General features: G+C 38.9%; 1 protein-coding gene across 1 annotated transcript in view; it reads left to right on the forward strand.

The window, feature by feature from the left end:
* MYO18B (myosin XVIIIB) overlaps window positions 1–21,577 on the forward strand; it is a 427,031-nt gene that overhangs the window by 41,227 nt on the left and 364,227 nt on the right. Inside the window, exon 11 of the mRNA XM_018560492.1 lies at window positions 1,815–1,878. Within this exon, the coding sequence (XP_018415994.1) occupies window positions 1,815–1,878 (64 nt within the window). The remainder of the gene's footprint in view (window positions 1–1,814; window positions 1,879–21,577) is intronic.

Consider the following 21,577-nt stretch of genomic DNA (forward strand, 5'->3'; position numbering starts at 1 on the left):
TCGTTGTGGGGGGTGGGGGGGGCTCATTATAATTGCTGCTGAAGGCACCATATAAGTGAAGGTCAGTCCTGGGATTCTTAGTGAAGAAATAAGAAGGTTGCCAGAGGAGAAAGGATTGGTCTGGTCTACCTCTCTCTTTACAATTGTTCTGTCAGCCTGAACGTGCAGTACTAATTGGCTGTCATCTTTCTTAAGAGGAATAAAATGTTGTGTGTATATATAACAGTAGATGTCTAATTTTCAGCATATCATTCCCCTTGATACTACATGTTTAAAAAGGTGACAACCTTAGCGTTTACTGATGTAATACTGTTCTCTTGCAGAACGGCAGTATGCATGTTTTGCTTAATGTAGACACAGGTAGTTTTTTCAGATCCACTAATGTGTGATTACTCTAACAACAATCAATAAAAGTAAACAGGGCTATATCAGCAATAGCACTGGTGCGTGATCTTTAATTTCCAAGCATCAAGTGGCCGTTGTTCTTTGACAACATGTAAGCCATTCTCAATACAATGCATACCTCCCAACTGTCCTATATTTGGGGGAACTGTGCCTCATTTGGAACCAAATCCCTCTGTCCCACTATTCTTTTCAGTTGTCGCTTCTTTTTGGTCTTATGTACAGATATCTATGAAAAGGTACTATTGGACTACCAAACATTTTATTTATCACTAAAACCATTATCTTATCTTTTCATTATCCTGTTTACTATTTTGAAAAGCCAATAAAAAAGAAAAGTAATGGTGGAAAACAACAACTCTGGGTATAACCAATCATTTTTGCCAAATAAATTCTTAATGGTGCGCATAACTGGGAGAGGAAGCAGTGTATCCATTGCCTAAGTACATTAGGGGGAATTCATATAAACAGAAGAAGAAAAAAAATCTGGTGTAGTTGCCCATGGCAACTAATCAGCTTCTCTCTTTCATTTTCAAAGCTTAACTGGACAAACTGAAGAGACAATCTGATTGGTTGCCATAAGAAAACTGTCTGCTCCACTTTTAATGAACACCCCCCATTGTGCTGCATGGTGTCCCTCTTTCTCATCCTAGAAAGTCAGGAGGTATGCAATGCACTTCATTTATCAAAATCTAGAGACTCCAGAAACATCTTACTTGATCGAAATCTGGGATCTAGACAAGTTGCAAACTAATACTGTATATCTTTGACTGCATAGACATTTGAGTGCTTGCTGTTCAGTTATACTAAATGTTTCACCAGGATGTGCCTTTCGAAGTTTCATCTTGCTTGTGACTCTGCTTTACTGCCGTTCCATCCAAGTGCATAAGGACAAGGCTATCAAAGAAGATCTATGAGGGTCTCCCTAAGCCATTTCAGAATTATGAGTGGAACTATTAGCAGGCTGTTGTCAGTCTACAGGAAAGAACTGCGTCTGCTGGAAAATCAACCCTTTAAAATCAGCTTTTCTAAGTGCTATAGAAGTGTCCTTTGCTGTTTGTAGGTTGAAGGAAAAACAACTTGATCTCACATTATGTTAGATTTTATCTCTGTAGGTTTGTATAAAAATGCCAGCAATTGGTTTTAGCTGATCTTTACATTTTACCAGTATACAATGTACAAGACTATTTTGAGAAGTGGGAATATATTTGGCACTATGAAATAATACTACTCTTGTGTTATATAACTGTAGCAGTAAAGTATCACTTAACTACATGTTTTTCCCATTTCTCCTCTGGCTGACGTGCCTTTTGTATGGTTGATGCCAATTGTAAAGTGTTATACTTTATAGACTATAGCTTTGTTTATAGTCCAGGCACAGAGTAACTGTAGTATTTCTTAACTATACCCAGGTCGGAGCTGCACCTGCACCAGATGGCAGACAACCACTCCTTTGGAATTGTGCCATGTGTGAAGGTAGGAGATGGTTTTTTATGTAACATAAACACTTGCAGCCTCTTTCCTTTTGATATTTTTGCATATTTTTTTGTTGTTACAGGTTTTAGGTACAAAGCCAAGTGCATTTTATAAGTCTGTGCTGCATACAGACCCATAAAAAACAATTACAATAAAGCTTTCACTATATTAGCACTGAGTGAGCAGTGACAGCTCCTTAGTTTCTATCCTAATAGATTCCCTTTTAGGGATGGGTGAGGTAATAATTCCTATTAAAGAAATGCACCCCTTTGTTTATATTCCCAGGAAGTAGGGCTGAGAAGATGGTGTGGCCATGATTCTGATTTTTTTTTTTAAACTATGCCAATCTCTGTCCATATTTAGGGCCAGATTTCTGCATGGCTAACATAGGACATGACCTAGTGTGACAGTGGTTGAAGGGGTAGCACATATAGTTTTCCTGACTGATAGTCACACATTTCTTGTGCTGTATAATTAAGGTTTCAGACAAGTGCCCTACCTGCCAGTGCAATGCAATTGGACCTTCAAGGTTACTGTGCTTGCATAGTGTGTGCATTTTGTGGGTGCCACATTTATCAGGAAGGTGGGGCGGTGGATCATGACCTGCTTGCCTGTGAAGCTGGTGTTCTAGCAAAAGGACACCCGCTTCACATGCCGAGGCTGCCTGGCTTCCTGACCAATTAGGAAGCCAGACAGCGAGTCATGATCCGCCTTCCTGAATGGCTAGGGAGCCAGTGTCACTTATTGCTAGGTAGCGTGGCTTCCTGACCAATCAGGAAGCCGGGACGCGAGTCATGACATGCCACCCGTCTTCCTGATTGGCTAGGAAGCCTGCTTCATTTGTTCCTAGACAGCCTGGCTTCCTGACCAATCAGGAAGCCAGGAGGCGGGTCATTATTGCCACCCAGCTTCGTGATTGGTTAGGAAGCAAGGCTGCCTAGCAACGAGTGAATTGATTGAAAAGGAAGCCGGTAGGTGTGCCATAACCCACCGCCCGGCTTCCTGATTGAAAAGGAAGTCGGCTCCATGCTCCCTCTGCACTTGTGGTCATAGGGAGGTCTCTCTCTGACCAGAGGTTCCGATATCGGAGGTAAGTATCAGAGCATTTGATGAGTATGAGTACTCGCCCAAATATTCAGTTTCGGTATCGGAGAATCCCTACTTTAAAGGCTTTCACTTTTCTATTTCCTGTGCAGGGGGTCAGACACTTGTGCCTGCTCTATGTGCAGCAGGGTGACCAGTTCCTCAGTGCACCCAGGCAGCTTTAGTGGTGATTGGGCTGATGTCATTATGTCAGTGGAAACTGCAAAGTGGTGGTGTGATGGCAGCAGCCTCAGTGTCCAGTCTAATATCAAGTCTTATCTGATGTAATAAGGTTATCTTCAATCATGAATGAGCCATAACAGTTCTTCATAATTTTGGTGGCATAGGAGACCTGCATATGTCAATAACAGCAGCTTTTTATTGACCCTCTAGAGAAGGGGTAGCCAAACTCCGGCCCTCCAGCTGTGGTGAAACTACAAATCCCATGATGCATCTCTCTCTGGGAGTCATGTCTGTAGCTTTGAGAATCTTGCAATGCCACATGGGATTTGTAGTTCCATCACAGCTGGAGGGCTGGAGTTTGGCTACCACTGCTCTAGAGGGTGCAGCTAAGACAACCCCCTACTCAATCAAAAGAGCTAAAGGGTGTGATGTGGAAGTGCTAAAGAATTTTAAAATACTTTAGTGGACACTCCATTAAACTGGCAGTTTTTATACTACATCAATCGGCTTTACAATCTGTCAATCAACACATTACTGAACAGAATTAAAGGAGAACTATGAGGTGAGTGCTTTTCACTCACCTCATAGTTCTAGCCGACCTGTGACAATGAGACTGTCACAGGTCGGCTCAGTAGATCGGGAGGTGAGCGAACATATACCGGCGTTCGCTCACCTCTCGATCCTGTCATGGCTCTCTGCCGTGACAGGGGAGGGGCTGGATTCTCCCCGCTCCGATCCGCCAGCGCTGACTGGCGGAACGGACGAGGGAGGGGGCGGGTACAGCTGGCTCTGCCTCTAGATAGGCAGAGCCAGCTGTCACTCATGCAGCTGGGCGGATCTCGACATTGATGTTGGGATCCGCTCCAGCTGCGGCGTCTCAGTATACCGCAAGCTGTAGCTCGCCGTATACTGAGCTTAGGGTAACGGGAGAACGCTAGTTTGTGTCCTCCCGTTACCCTAAGGAGAACTATGGCGAAAAGCCCTGACCCCATAGTTCTCCTTTAAGTTATGAATTCATAAAGCCGGAACAAGTAACATATAAACTGGATGCATATATTGCTTAGATGATTTAATGTGTTCCATCCACCTTTTGCATCTTGTAATATAGGCATGATTTATGTCTAACTCATGGTTATTTTCTCATACATCCAAGTATTCACTTTTAATTATTGTGATTTTATCAAAGCAGGATTTATGGAATAATAATAGAATTGGGTTCTGGTAGTTAAAAAAAAAAAACAGACCAGGATGTGTATATGCTTTTATCTCTTTTTGGGCTGTTTTAATTAATATTTACAATAGGGCTGTATTAAAAGTGTCTAGCTTTCCAGACTCTGCTAAGTACTAGGGATGTTCAGATTTCAAGTACCGTACTTGCTACGTACAAGTACAAGTACAGATACTTTTCCAGCTCCAAGACTAGACAAGAGAATAACTCGAAAGTTAGGAGCAGCTGTCATTTTTAAAGAGCACACGGAGCTCCTAGCATTTGTGCATCCCTGTTTAAAAATAAATAAATATATATATATATATATATATATATTAGGGATGCACCAAAACATTTTTCCAGACCCAGTACAAGTACTTTTCCAAGTACTCAATATTAGTGATACATTTTTGTTTCGTTTCATGTGACAGATGACACATGACACGGCCCTGCCACAGCTGCAACTTCTGCAAACCTGGTAGTTCTCGTGAAAATTCCAAGTATCGGCACTGGTATTTGAACTGTTATCTGAACATCCCTACTAAGTATTGTAGCTTTTAGCCAAGCTCATTAACAGGCTGTGCAAATCCTTTGCTAAGCAGAATTAATGATACTGCTAAACTTTTAGAACCCGCGGCTTTAGCTTGAACTGTTTCAGTGTGATGCTCTGCTTGTGTTAGATGTGTCTTAGGCTGAGCTGTGTTATGGTTGGGGTTATATGAGCTGTGTCGTACCAACACTGGCTGTCCAGCCCAGGCATAACATTTAAATCTGACTGACACAGACATGACACTGATATGACTTCCCAGTTCTCCCCACTCAGTTTGAGGTCACCATACCTCTTTATCGTCACAGGGGGTACTGTTATTGGTAAGCATTATTTACATGCCTATCTGTGCTCACATCTAGGGGCATGCAGTTTACAGTCGGCGGTCATAGCTCCTGTGATAGAAATAAATTATGACATCATGGCATTTTATAGAAGCAAATATGTAAGGCTTAAAATAAATTATGCTGGTTTGTCTGGTGGTTGGAGAAAAGAACTCTGAGAAAGTAATTATAGCATCCCAGAGATAAGCTTTAGGATCTAGCATATATAATTGCTCTACAAGACATTCTGTAATTTAATGTTATTAAAAATAACCTCTCCATTTCAATCTGCAGCCTCTATGATTTTCTAACACTGCTAAAATTATTCAGATATCACTCCCTTGCAACTTGAAAGTGTTCTGTATACCATTGTAAAATGTTTTTCCTTATAGTGTGCTTGGGTCAATGGTTTTCTTCTAAGTCTGCACAAAGCTTGACACAAAATTCAGGTATAGGGGTTTCATTTTTGGTGAAAAACTAAATTGGTGCTGAGACTGCTGCTTTTTCTTTTTTTCTTCCAACATTAAGACTGTACAGGTGGTTATAGTGAAGACAGACCCTTCCACATAGTGGGGAGTTTGAGAAACAACATGCTTAGGCTATTATAATTACATTTAGTGTAGTGGAGTAAAACCAACGGTTGGGTGAAATCTCTCCAACATAGTCATGGACGTCAATAAAAAAAACTTGACAGATAGATTTACTCTTCACAAGTCTATCCAAAACACACAAAAATAGTTGTGGTTGAAGCTGGGTTTCAAGATAAATTTACTGTACTGCAATCAGTGAATGCTATTACTTGTTGTCTGAAATAGTGTTTTGCAGTTGTGTTGTTCGTTGTGTAAAGTTTGAATTATTTTAATACCATACCTGCAAATCAGAAAATGTCAGAACTGCTGAAACTGGTAATATTTATCATTTCTCGACACTGGTAATGTGCACTATCAAGTCAGTCTCCCCTAATGTATGGCTGCTTTAAGGCTTTCAGATCAGGAATTTATAGACGTTATATGTGTAGGTTGAGCAATAAAACCTGTTAATCTGTGAAACGATTCATGTGAAATGTTAGTAAATGTAGCATGAAAGACAGCTCGACTGCCTAGAGCACCTCCTGCAAAATTTCCTCCTTGACTCCTCGATTCACTCAGAATGATTCCTCTGTGTGATGATCTCACATGACAAAGCGCTAAATAGCCAGAACCGCTCTTCAAATACCTGCCAGGAAGAAATGTTGCCACCAAATGCAGCTGTTTAAATCTGGATCACTATTAATTTGAGAGGCCGCCCTGTATTTATTATCTGTGCTCGCATTGAAGCTGCTGGTTAGTATTCATGATATGTGCATTAATTTACTGCAAATGTGAAAGTCATCATTGAATTAGTAGGACTCTAGGGTCCAGGCCCCTATAAGCTTTACATTTTATGATATGAAACAGCTGCCATTTTGTAATCTATCCAGCTGCTGAAGTTTAAATTTGTGCAGTCTTAGAGAGAATAACAATATTTTGCATTGCCAGCTGTCACTCTATTGTTCAAATGGTTCAAAAAGTTGTTCTCTGAGTCTTCTAAGGTGTTAAAGAGTTTAAATTAATTCAACTTGACCTCTTCTTCCCTCCAGCACTACCTCCTCTGTTCTGTACACTGACTGAATTCCCATTGCCTTTCAGATTAAAAGTTGGTACCTTTCAGCAGTATGAAAGACCTCAAATAATTTTGAACACTCCTACTTAAAGCATCTGTGGCCAAAAAAAACCCCAGACCTTCCAGAAAAAGATTTTTCTCTACCTGTCCCAGCTGCTCTTGATATTTCACTTTCCTTGATATCCAACATATTGGGTGTGCTGGATCCTTGGTCCCCCGCTGTGCACTTTGGTTTGATCTGCTTGCTCCTATGACACCGTAGTTAACCACAGCATATAGCAGGGGACCAGGCATCTGAAACACCTGGAATTGTGTCAGATGATAAATATTGTAAGGATTATAGGAGGTTTTTAGAATTCACATACATTCTAAAGCTCAATTATAAGTATTAATGTTTATGTATACTTACATTGCTCCAGCTTGGCTCAATGTAGGTATGCATCTTTTTGCATAATTATCTGATTGGATGAGGTGTGGTGTCACGATGTGACCCTCGCCTATCAGAGAATCTGAATGGCCACTGTGCCAAGCGAGTGCCCTTGTTTTCAAAGCACAGGGGAATCCACTCAGCACAGTGCCATACATGACCTGGAAGTTCACTGTAAAGCACAGTAGTAGCCCTGGCCTACTACAGTGCTTTACAGAGGCCCCAAGGGGACCCACCAGGTATAAAATTTGCATACTTATATTGGGCCAAGCTGAATCAATGTAAGTATGCATAAAAATCTATGCTTTAAGTTATACTTATAGCGCTTACAATAACAACTTTTAGCTTAATTGGACCAGGATTCTCCTTCAATCTTCATTTAACGCTTTTCACATTAGTAGGTTTCTATGAGTGCAGTCTTAGGTATTTTTATCTATTGAATGTCAGCCTTCTTTATCTTGATTACTTTCTGTTTTATTTTTGCAGTTCCCTGTCCTGTCTGCACTGTGTTTCAATTTACTTGTTTTATGTGACATTGGCCAAGGCCCACTGAAATGTAACCAAAACAAATTACGCTTATTTTTGCACTGTTCTGTTCCTGACCTAAGCCGTTCTCTTATGGGTTTTTGCCTTAATAAATTGACTTCATTTCTTGCAAAATAAATGTGTATATCTGCTTCCACTATTATACTGTAATTAACCTAACAGGGTGCCTTTATGTGTGTTGCGTGGCATAGAATAGCATTTCTTGCAAAGTGATTTTCCCTTACAATATAGACATTTACAGAAAAATGTTTTTCTGGGCCGGCCTTGCTGTATGGTGTTGAAAAGCTGCTGCAAATATACCTCTTAACAGTCAAGATGTTGCTGTTGATGTTGAGTCCTTCTTGTTTTATTGGGAAACAACAGGAACAGAGAAAGCAGGAAATGAAATCATATCTATGTTGTTCTACTAGAGAGAACAGTACATTATACAAGCATTGTGGCTGACAGAACTAGTAATCACAGTATAATATATGAGAATGGTTGTTTCCACCTAGGTCTGTAATAACAACATGTTAACATATGGACATTAGGAAAAATAATCTCATCAGTTGGCTGCGTGTTACCGGACAGGACTTCATATTTAGAACTTAGATATACCAGAAAGCCTTGGAAGCCATCCATGTGGGATGGTACTAGTAATTATTGGCATAACACAGTGTTCTACTGCATGGAGCATTACATAGCACACTGGAAAAGCAGCAGGTTCACCATTCAATGCCTAAAACTCAAAACTAAAACACTGTATTATCAATATCATCACTTGGCTAATTTTTTAAGATATTTTCAGTTTGCATCAGTATCAATAAATGTTTAATTACAGATACATGAATACTTCATCTTTTTAGTGTATTTTACAATATGGGAGATTTAAAGCAGAACCCCAGTCAGAGGTTAAACTTAAAATCGATGGTGGCAATGCCCCTAGTATTTGTATTTACTTAGAGTTTCACTCCCTTGGGCCATTTTATAAATGCTTTCAAACAAGATTCACACAAGTTTCACCCAGGATTTACATATTAGAAAAATGTGTGAATCCTGGCTGAAATGTATGTGAATTTTATGTGCAAAATGTATAAATAGACCCCCCCAATGCAGTTTCTTCAATAGTTGTTTATTTTTTTCCCACAATTCTTGTGACTATGTAAGCTTCATCATTGCTATTTTGGAAGAATATAACTGGATGATTTTTGCCATATGCATTTTTAGAAATGTGATTTTCAATGACTATTTCTTCAGTTAGTATAAAATATTTGTTGATCTTTGAAATCATGCTTTAGCTATACCTATGAAATACCTTGACAATGCTGTCTTGGGCATGTATATTTAGTCAGTTTTCCAACCCACTGGAAAAACTTTGGGTTTTAGTTTATGTTTACAAAAAAATACAAATAAAATAAAAATTAATAAATATGTATAAACTATTTTACTATTATTTTGTATGTATTGTCATACCTTTTTCATTTGTAGTTTAGCGTGTCATAATAAATTATGTAACCTAGATTTTGCTATGTATTTCTTATTTTATTAATGTCATTGGCTGCTGATTAAAGCTGTAATTTGCAAGTTTGTAGTTTATTACCTAATGTCAGCCCCCTCTTCCCCAACTGTGGTGTAATTTCAAATACCCTGAAATAACAAAGCAGGAATGCACAGATAATTGAGCAAGAAAAGAAGTCTTCCTTATCTGCTTACTGGTGCACATGCACAGTGGCTTAAATCATTTATTAGAGACATTTATAAGAGCCAACTATTTTGCAGCTTTTACATCTGATTCATTTATATCAGTTCCCACCCCCAAGGAGCTTTACAATTTAAGGTCCCTATCTTGCATGCATTCATATGTAGGCCAATGTAGACAGAAGCCAATTAGCATGTCTTCAGGATGTGGGAGGAAACTAGAGTACCCTCACTCAAACACAGGAAGAATATGCAAACTCCATGCAGACAGTGTCTTGTCCAGGATTTTATCAGAGGACCCTAGTGCTGTAAGGCAGAAGAGCTAACCGCTATGCCACTTAAAATTAGTTGCCAAGTAGACAAAATATTTTCAACCTCTATAATCACCTATATGGGGATACACTAGAGCCATCCCCCAAAGTGGCTCTTTTATACCTCCTACCAGGTATAATGGAAAAGCCAAAAACAGATTTTGTTACGCCATTTTCTAGCTGCAGCCCGTCAGCTTATCCCCGTTTTTTGGAAGAAGTCTGTTCTCTCTTTGGGTAAGTCATGTCAAATATATTATGCGAATGCAGGAACTTCTCACCTCGTACACCAACACCTCCAATCATTTTGTAGCTCAGTGGTCCATATAACTACATTTTTCGACTACTGATGATATAGGCAGATTTTTGTGAACCTCCACCACCGTGATCTGCATAGTCTGTCAATCTTTGGATTTGGACTCCCTGGGTCATCTTATTCTTTTCTCTACTCCCTTGTTTTATTTCTTTCTCTTTTATTTATTTTCCTTGTCTTCACCCATTCTTCCTGCTAATCCTCTCACTTTCAATCCTCTCCCCTTCTCCTTAATGAGCAATACATTTTGATATAACCTCTCTCCGTGCAAACAGTTGCCAATTTCGTTAGACTTTGTCATATATTTCGACCCTCTTAACACGACCTATTCACCGCAGTTCTAGCTATATATCTTGATCTGTGTCACCTTACTTTTTCATATTGTTTTTCTACTGTATGTTCTTTGTGGTTCGCAGACATGTCATGGACTTAGATACTCTGTTTGCCTTAACTGAATCTATTATACTTGTATATTGCTCATGTTTTTGTAATTACTGTTGGTATAAATAAACTTGGTTCAGCTATAGAATTAGTTGCCAAGTACTTACATTTAGTTGCCAAGTGAATACCAAAAATGAAATTATTTTAGTTCACTGATTTTAGCAGAGTTCCTTAAAATGGCACTAAACTCAGGAGTTAAATCTTAAAAATGCATACAAGTACCCTTTAAATAAAAATGCATCTTATTTGTGCATCACTCAGCTGTAGACCCTCAAATCATCTCTTAATTCATGCTGACACTGTCCTTTCTTCATGAGGATGGCTACCTTTGTTTCCCATTGACCCTGTGTATGTTGTAAAGTAGCCACCGCTCCAAGCACGCCCCCAGGATGGACTACAATCTCCTGTTTAGTTTACTAATTTGTATTGAAGTTATGGTCTATCACAAGAGTGAGCTTAGAGCTACTTTTTAACACATACAGGGACCATGGGGAACAAAAGTACCCACCCTCCAAAAGGAAAGACAGTGTCAGCATAAATTCAGAGATGATTTGAGGATCTATAGCCGAGGAATACACAAATAAGCTACATGTTTGTTAATAGTTAGGGTGCTTGCATTTAAAAAAAAATACTTCTGAGTTTAGTGTCACTTTAAAGACCCACTGCATAAAAATCATATGCCTGCTTTAATGCATGATCAATGTGCTTTCTATAATGCTGAGGGAAACAACTGCACAATTGTGAAGCTGGTGGTGATATGGAATTATTATGCTTTCCATTTATCTTTGCTTTGTATTATTCTTTAGCTGGGAAATAGAGCTTGATAACCCCACCCCCTCCATATCCTGTACTGTAGCTGCTTAGAAGATGGAATATTGTTGCAAATTAGCTTCTACAAGCAATCGATCATTAGAAACTTAAGTGGGAGGAGTTTGCGTGTCTGGCAGAGAAATATATTACCAATCAATGCAGTTCCACTCCCCACTAATCAGTTACACTTACATAACTGCACTGGCTGAGGACATTGCTGAGAGTAAATGAAAGATTCCCACTGCAGCTAGTTACAATCCAGTGAATTTGTCTTTTGTGATATTTTAAAAATGTTTTCTAACTGCTGTCTGCCATCTCATAATGAAAAGCATAAATGTGGTACACATGAGACTAAAATGGGAAGCATGAGTATCAGTATCTATGTACATAGCTTACTTTACCATAGCGACTTTATCACAATTTTATGCTGCTCAATTTTGCATGTCACGCAAACCACCAAGCATTAACTAATATTTACTCATACATGTATTAATAGGATGCAGTAGGGTTCTATTTAAATGTAATCCATTTTATAATTTACTTATAATCTAATTCAAATAAGCCTCTACAAAAACATAGGACGTTTAGATAAATACATATTTACTAGTAAATTAATTGATGGTTGTTTCCAAATACATACTATATAACCTTAGAGACAATTTTGTCCTTGTCCGTCTCCATAGGCACTATGAGGATTCTTACAGTCAAACTTTTATTGTGTCCCACTTGGAAGCTTATGTCCTCTTAAGTACTCTTTACTTTAATTTGACATACACAATTGATCTTGGTTGGAAATCATCCAAAGTTCTTTACTTCTGACATACACACATACTGTGTTATAGACATGTGCACTGCCAAAAAATGTGTTTAGTTTCGTTTCATTTTAAATTCGGATTTGTGTTATTTAGTTTTTCGTGATTCGGGTGTGAAAGTCAATTCGGATTCGGACGAAATTCGGTAGCGGTAGTTCGAACGTTCGTTTCGTTTTCTGTTCTTATTCGTTTCTTATTCGTTTCTTATTCGTTTCGTTCGTTCGTTTGCAGCAAAGTGACATTTGAGGGCGAAATTTTTTTTTCTCCTTCTCTAATGTCACATTGCTCCAACGAACGAAACGAATAAGAAACGAATAAGAACAGAAAACGAAACGAACGTTCGAACTACCGCTACCGAATTTCGGAAATGGAAATTCGGATTCGTTTGCATTCGTTATGTCTGTAATTCGGAATTCGGATACATCCGAATGTCCGAATTTCCGAAAATTTGTCCGAATTTCGATTCGGAACGAAACGAATCGCACATGTCTACTGTGTTATGAATATCTTCTGCTTATAACACTAAGCAACACCAGTCTTCTCATTTTACTGAACAACTGTAGGGGATTGGCAACAATTATCTGCTGAAATTACTCCTACATATACTGAAGGTTTCCTAAACACACTGAATCCAATAATATCTATGAATGTGAACACTAGCATTACTCCCTCTACACCAGACATTTACAGGGTTATTCACAAAAGAGTGAAGAGTTTGGAGAAGGCAGGAGAAGTATCGGTACCGATGCAAGTACCGATGCTAGTATCGGGGCATATCTAGCTAATACCCCCTTCCTTTTTGCTCTCTGTGTCTGTCAGAGATTTATATTCTCTTTCTGTCCTAGAGAGATAGCAAATGTAAGAGGAGATCTCCCCAAAGTGAGAGGATATTCGCCAGAACAGGTGTTCCTATTGGAAGATTTCCCCTTCACCTCCTGTTTCTGTGACAGCTCAAACATTTTGGAATTCCATCACTTTTTGCACTGGAGACAATAGTCACCAGGACCGATAGTGAGGGTAAAGCCAGAAGTATGGAGTATTGTTATGATTGCTGTTTGTTACCCACATACTGTCATAGCCTATTTCTTGCCTGCATTTTGCCATTATTGCCTGTTTGTTGCCCACACATTGTAACAACCAACCCTTTGTTGCCAGAATATTGTTATTTGTAATTGTCTGAATGTTGCCCATGTATTATCATGATTGTTCATTTTTGTGTATTGTCACAATTTACTATTTGTTTCCTACATGTTTTAGCAATAGTTTGTTTGTTTCCCAAGTATGGTAATGGTTGACTGTTTTTTGTCCATGTAATATCACATTTGCGAGTTCACTTCCTATGCGCTAAAATGATTGCCCATTTATTGCTCCCTTATTTTATTATCAGACTGTTGCCCACATATTGTTATGATTGACCATTTGTTGCCAGTTTGTAATTTACCCTCCCCTATAGTTCCTTCTCCTGCTGCTCTGAAACATTTAGCATTACAAGGGGGAAGGGGGCAGCCCCTGACTGGCACACTTTGCATATATATATATATATATATATACATACATAGTTCATTGGCATGTTAAAACAGAGCTAAATCCATTAATTTAACAGTTTTGCAAAGCAGTTACATTCAAGGCAGCCTCTGGTAATAACTGGCACAGTAGCCAGGGTGCTTATGACAGCTTTCAACCAAACTTTCAAGCCCTCAAATGGCTGGTGTCAAAGCTGAACACATTTGTAATACCATGGCAATTTCAGATAAAACTAAAACTAAGATGGCACCTTCCTTAGCTGTAAAAAAAACAGGAGCATTTAGTTCCACTTTAACCCACAACCTTTGCCTGATTAGCAGACCACAGATCATCATAGTCGTGTTCACACACAGTTCTTTTCTTGTCACTGCTTCAGCTATTTTTTTCATGTTGCGTGAGCACAGGGACCTCTTGACTGGGAAACAAATTTTTATTTTTATTTTACAAGCCTTCTATATAGTTTTCTCCACCGTTACCAAGTGAAAAGCCCAACAAAAGTGACAGCAATAGGGTTAGGACTAACTATATCAGTGCCGGGGTTATTTGAGCAGTTGTAGCACTGGGTTTGGAAGATGAAAAGTACTTTTAGCATTTGATAGTTGAATGATACTTTTCAGGGCTTAGCACCAGAAGGGGCAGAGAGTAATTTTACCATTGAGAGAAGGCTAGGTCCTGTGTACAGCCTGCTCCTAGGATCCAAGTGGTTCTTCAGGGACACAGGGATTGAGGCCAAGGTCAAAATCCCAAGGCAGTAGTAAGGAATATATTAGCCAAAGCCAGTGGTTCCTAATAGTAATAAAACACTGCAGATCAAGTAATTACCCAAAATAAATTTGTGTATTAAATTGCCACACACTTGACAAAAGCTGAGATCTGACTTGCAGGAGTATCTGTTTTTTTTAAAAAGTATTTGTTTAGGCTGACAGATGGTCTACATATCAGGCATATGCAGGCCCCATGACTAATGCTCACAGGTTTGTAGGGTATAATAAGGAGGAAAAATAAAATTATTCTCAGCTACCGACACCATTCTGCTTTAACTTTTTAGACATAGAAAGTTTGGCATGCTTTCACATCTTCTTTCCCAAACAAGTTTGCCCCTTATTACTTAGGTTGCAAACTCTTTTCAGAGAGTGCATCTATGCATTTTAGTAATTACCTTATTGGGCACTGAGGATTGCTGTTTGTGCCATAATATAGATACAGTTTTTCCAAACTGGCCACTGATTGAGGTCACATTACCACTGCTGCATGGAGACGCTAGGGAGATGGGGAGTAAAGTATAATGAAAATTTATGTTTGCCGTTCCACTCCCTCTATGCCATATGTTGGCATTGTAGAACAACCTTTGTACACACGAGGGCTGAATGAACAAGGTACTTTTTCTTATCTGATTTCAGTGCTATTTTCCACCAGGATGGGCAGTAAAACTAAATAAGACTTCAGTCCTAAATTTTGTAAGAAAGTAACTATTGCCTGTGTTCATACGGATGCATTCTAACAAGACAAGAAGCAGTCATTTTGTTGAGTGCTTGTGTGTATTGATCCCTTCATATCACTCTCACATATCACATATAATTTCCTGTCCCAGGTCTTTGCTGCTTGAATGGCTGTTTAACATTGGTTTGTCAAACTCACTACACCAGGAAAGCACTGAATCTTTTAAATGTGACCTCACTGTCGGAACCATATCAATACAAGCATTAGACTTTCTACAATCCATCTCCTAGCTGAAGAGCTGTTTTTCTGTCACAAATACTGCTATAAATACAATTTTTCTAAAACGGTAAATTATCTGTGGACAAATTACTCCCAAATACTTGTTGTATCATCAAACTGGTATTTAAACACATTTTTATTTATCCCTCACTGAACAGATCTAAAGAAATAGCATAAGTAGGCATTGCCAGTTTAGTTAAATGACAGGCAAGCTGCCTCTTGTCCAGATATATTTACTATGTTCCTAGAGTTATGAATCCGCCTAGTACTTTCCATAATATACTCCAATATAATGAGCTTCCGTTATTATTTTCTACTCATGTCTTGAAATAAAATATCATAATTTCAGTAGACTAACGTCCTGTCTGTTTTTGTTTTGCATATCTGTTATCTATCTATCTATCTATCTATCTGTCTATCTATCTATCTATCTATCTATCTATCTATCTATCTATCTATCTCCTTTCTGTAATTATTTTAAACACCATTCACCTAGGACTGTACTTTTGGCTGAAGAAAATTCTACCTGACAGCACTAATTACAGAAGGTATTCTTTAAGAAAGCTCATCCCCTCTCTGTAGCTAACATTTCAATCAATCGTATGTTGTGTGCAATGAAAGCTGTCAGATCAGGAGACAAAAGCTGGTTAACTTTATACTGAAATCTTTGCAAATGCTCACTGTGATACTACATGTCGTATTGCAAACACATCATGGAGAACAAGATTAAGCACAGAAGTAGGGCACTAAAGCAATCATTAAGGAATGTGAGTACTTCATGTAACAGATGGGACCAGCACTTGTCTTGGATATAGATCACCATTTCCTGATGGGCTTGTATTCCAAATTTCGTCACACCAAAGCAAATGAGGATTGTCTGACATGTTTGGTTCCTGCTCTAAACAATCCAATCAGTGATGAACCAAGAGAGTAACATATAGATTTACACATTTTTAAACATTTATAGAGCCTGAAAGTATATGTTTAATACTCCACTATATACTGTATCAGCAATAGAAAATTATTCTAGAATCCAGAAGTTAGTCCATCAAATCTAAGAGCCAGTAGGCACTTGCAGTCAGTAGGAAAATACATTAAAATTGATATTAATGGAAAATACTTCAGAAAGTTAGGCAATGTGTCTACCTGGTGTCAATAATTCCATCAGACCTTTCACTAGTACTTTCAGTTTGTTGTTTTCAATGGCCCTTATCTATCTTAACAAAATCAGCAGTTACATACATAAACATATTCCATCTGTCCTTCCTGTCCTTGTTTAGCTCCAGGCAACGCAGCCTTGGTGTTATCACAGTTATTATCCAGGGTTTGGATTAAATGTTTATGAATTAATGGAATTATGCTGTAGCTTGAAAGCGTATCTGGGTGTATAGAAGAATGCCCTTCAAACAATTGATCTACCACATCAACTAATTGATCCACTAAATGGATTCTCAGTTTTATAATAACATTAATACAGTATTGCCTAAATCTCTCATTGTACACCGAGCCAGGTTTAGAGGGCATATTTATTTACAGATGACACATATTTAATTGATGTTCCTGTAGTTATTATTTGTGTGTTGTTGCAGTTCAATAATGATATAGGTATTATGGAAATGTAAAAATACACACAATATGCTGCTAGGGCCTCATTTATCACCTGAGCTTTATAAATAGAAATCAATTAACTTGCTTTAGTTCATTTTGTCTTTTGCGTTACTGTGCGTAAAAAAGACGAGTGTACTGTTTGGATTTAATCTTGAGACCTGGAATTTTTTGTCCACCATTTGCCAGTTTTCTATGAACTCAGTTTGTATTGCTACCTTGCCATTTCCCATTACTAGGGAAGAGGGAAAAAATTCAGTAAAATTCTAGCTAATTTGGCAAAATGCATTTCAGTCCATTTGGAAGGTGGCCTTACAATGCTTTTTGTTGATTTAGATTGCATTGAGCAATATATAGTTCCGAGGGTTAAGGAAGCTTCTTCAAACCATTCTAAACCTTTTTTGTGTGTGCCCAAAAAGGGCACCTTATTAGTTATCAGCATAATGTTGCATATTATTGTGAACATGGCATATTGTAATGATTGCCTGTGTGTTACTTGTGTACCTGTGTATTGTAATAACTGCCCAATTGTTGCCTGCATTATACTGTAAATAGTGTATTTTGCCCAATTGTTGCATATTGACACATTTGCCTGTTTCTGGCTTTATTGCCCATTAGTTGCTTGCCTATTGTTACAATTGTATGGATGCTGTCCGTGTATTATAGCAATTGTTTAATGCCCATGAATTCCATCAATTTCCTGTTTGTTGCCCAAATATTTTTACTATTGTGCATTGTTGCCCACACATTGTCATAATTGCCAGTTTCTTGCCCATGTATTGTCATTATAGCACGTTGCCTGCAAATTGTCAGGATTGCCTGTTAGTTGCTTGTGCATTGTAATAATGTGCTCTTTGTTGCCCATATGATATGATTGTCAATTTGTTGCCCGTGTATTGTAGCAATTATTGCCTCTGTATTTGCTCATTTTTTTATTTATTTTTCTGCATATTGCCTATTTGTTTCCTACATATTGCCAAAATTGCTCATTTGTCATCTATGTTTTTTCACAATTGCCTGTTTGCTGCCTAATAGTGACTGGGTACTGCTTGGCTGACCTGTGGACCTGTGGAACTGGATTGATTCAGGGTGGTGTTTCTTTATATAATGAACGTATGCTGTGGCCCCAACATTTTAGAATTTCTGTCCCTATTAAGGTTCTGACTAGTCATATTGTATACCCTAGAAAAATTTACATTACTTCTTCTAGGACCGTAAATCTATTTGACTATGCAACCTGTATTAAAATAAATATCTGTATAGTGAATATAACTGAAATGAATTGTATTTGACCTCTCCCAACATCCCTTGCATAAACTTTCCAAATTTTCCAATGTATTTAAATTTAACCACAACAGAGGCTGCTAGAAAAGGCAAAGTAAGAAGAAAGTAAGAAGAGAAAAAAAATACAGTTTTGAGACTGGGTGTTTTTGGTGTAGGAAAGGGCTAAAATACAGTTTTGAGACTGGGTGTTGCCCACCTATCCTGCTGCCAACCTGTATGGTAAAAATTGTCCTGGTTTAAAGTATCTAAAAACAAAATCATCTGGTGTAGGAAAGGGCTAAAATACCTGTAAGATTGTTTTTTGCAGTTTGTGGTTCCCTTCACTGCCTATCCCAAAGACACCACAGGATGTGAATGGACATCTATTTGCTAAGTAAGGGGAAATCCCCTTCTAGACAGTTATCACCAAAACATGTGTCCCTATTAAAAGTATGTGAAATGGCTTTCTCATCACTTTCTTTGTTGATGACAGTGGTCACCAGGGTACAAAGAAAAGGTGAATCAGCCCAGCAAAGCCATAAAGAGTAATATAACCCTAACAGAGGTTCCAACCCATCCACACCATCAAAAACTAAAAAATAAAGTTGTGACTTTAGATGCACCTTAAGGCCACAGGTTGCAATATATAACTATTGCATGTGTGGCAGAGTAGTGGCAATACTACACTGTGATGTCTCCTTTATAATTATGGTATACATATTCTGCACGCATAGTCTGAAGGCCATAGAATGCATACAACATAAACTTGCCAAGCATGCCTTAAATACTGTATATCTTTGGTTAGTTTAGTAATGACCAACTCACCCTGAAGACACTGGACTGCAGCAATCCATTAAAGGCATAACACCGGGAATAAATAACCCCCATAATTTTACACTGATATTGTTTCTCCTTGTCCAATTATAATTTATCATAACCTATCTGCAGGCGATTCTGGCTTCTGGGGATACTTGTCGACTGCCAATTCTCTTCCTTGGCATAATACCAACTTATTGCTCTTTTCATAGAGGTTACACTATCACCTTGCCACTTGCGCTTGGCTTCAATCCTAGAAGCCAGACATTGCTCTTTTCTTAACCTTTCCTGCTGGAATCATAATAAACCTGCAAGTGTGTTATTAAAAACTGCTTTGTCTGGTGAGACAAACATACAATCGGTATACTCCCGTGCTAGCTTGTTCGCTTTCTGATGAATTATATTTTTCAATCACAGCTACATTGGCTAGTTAGAGAAATATCACACTTTCAATTCAATGCACATTTGCCTGCTAATCCAATTTGCACCTCGAGAAGAAGTGACAAGACATACCAACAGATAAACCTGAGCTGTTATCAGACAGACATATGGCTGAGATGTATGCAAAGTAAAATTGCAGAGTGAACTTTTTGAAATGATGATTGCATGACCAATCAGAATCAAAGCTTATGTAGATGCATGCCCACACACTTGGCAGGGATTGTGTGGATGCCCTGGGATGAGTGTTATCATGGATAAATTATTCTGGTCACATAACAAATTCTAGATGCCCAGGCATAACAATTGTCCATTATTGCAGATTTCTGTGATAACCTTTATAGAACAACTCTGGGTAAAAATCTTATTAACCCTTGCAGTGGGACTACCACCGCAATGCAAGGGTTAAGTGCTTCTTTTTACCTAGGGTCCAAAATAACAAAGTTATACTCACCCGATCCTTCAAAACGGCTGGCTGTGACAGCGCTCCTGCCAGCCCCTCCCCTCCTCTGCTGCAGCGATGGTATGTCCCTTGGCGTCCTCACGTCCTATACACTGTGTATAGAACGTGATGACTCGGGGACCTTAGACCGCTGCAGCAGAGGGGGAGAGAGACTCCAGAGACCAGAAAGGAAGCTGGCTCGGAGGGTCTGGTGAGTATAACTTTGTTATTTTTTACATTATTTGCTCCCTTTAGTCTGTTAAATATACAATTGAAAGCATTTTGTTACATCTGTTTGAAAAGTGCAAAAAATAATGTTGATCTTGTCAGAAATCTAGTGAACTGATACATTCCTGTACAGTCTGCCCCTGCTGCACTGTTACCAGTTAGCATTGCTCCCAGTTCTCTCTGTGTACTACAGAACACCCCCTTCCCTTTGTTATAGAGAGAAGGAGAGGGGTAGTTTTCTGTTGTCCTAGCACACTTTCTTTCCCAGGAAGACAATGCTCCTCTTCCATACATACAGTACACTGAGTAGTTGTTGAAACCCTGGGACAGAAAATGTGTTATGTTCAGGATAACCAGTTAACAATTAAGGAAAAACACCTGAATAAAGAAAACTTTTGCAGCGACCACACTTAAAGGAGAACTATGAGGTGAGTGATTTCCACTCATCCTCCATGTTAGAGCCGACCTGTAACAAACAAGCTGTCACAGGTCGGCTTTATCGATCGGGAAGTGAGTAGAAACATGCCACCGATCCGCTCACTTCGCAATCGTCTCCCTGCAGTGACTGACAGTCACCGCTCCCCGCTGGGATTCCCCACTCCGCGATCCTACAACCCTGACTGGAGGAACGAACTGGGGAGGGGGCGGGCACAGCTGGCTCTGCCTCTAGATAGGCAGAGCCAGCTGTCACTCACGCAGCTGGATGGATATTGACATTATTGTCAGGATCCGTCTTGGCTGCAGCGCTCTCAGTATATCGCAGGCAATAGCCCGTTATCTACTGAGCATTGGGTCACAGGAGAATGCTAGTATATGTCCTCCCGTGGCCCTAAAGAGAACAATGGGGAAAAACACTTACCCCATAGTTCTCTTTTAAGAACTGGTAAACTGCAAAATATTGAATTTTTGTTTAGAAATCCAATATATTTTCAGGAATAGCTACACTCTGGGGAATATTATTATGAACCGTTGCAGTGTGGCTAACCCTGCCTTTCAAGGGTTAAGTGCTTGTTGGGGTCTAGGGAAGAAAATAACAACGTTATACTAAGTTGATCCTCAGAGCTGGCTTGCTCTTAGACCATCCCTGAAGCCTACCTTCCACTCCAACCCTGAAGTGACATGTCAGTTATCCTGACCTCTGGGAGTCCTTTGCAGCCTCTTAGGGGGTAAGACGGTGCTGCAGAAGTTTGGATGAATGTGATTGGTGGTACAGGAAACATAGAGCAAAAAATCATACAACACAGACTTCAGGAATTACTTCATGCAGTGACTTTTTGAGTTGGTTTCTGAATTCTGGATTCAGTGGTTTACATAGAATAATATAAATTGAATGAACATTAGGACAG

The sequence above is a fragment of the Nanorana parkeri genome, unplaced genomic scaffold (genome assembly GCF_000935625.1).
Source record: "Nanorana parkeri isolate BGI_ZX_2015 unplaced genomic scaffold, ASM93562v1 scaffold18, whole genome shotgun sequence".
In the NCBI taxonomy this organism is placed as follows: domain Eukaryota; kingdom Metazoa; phylum Chordata; class Amphibia; order Anura; family Dicroglossidae; genus Nanorana; species Nanorana parkeri.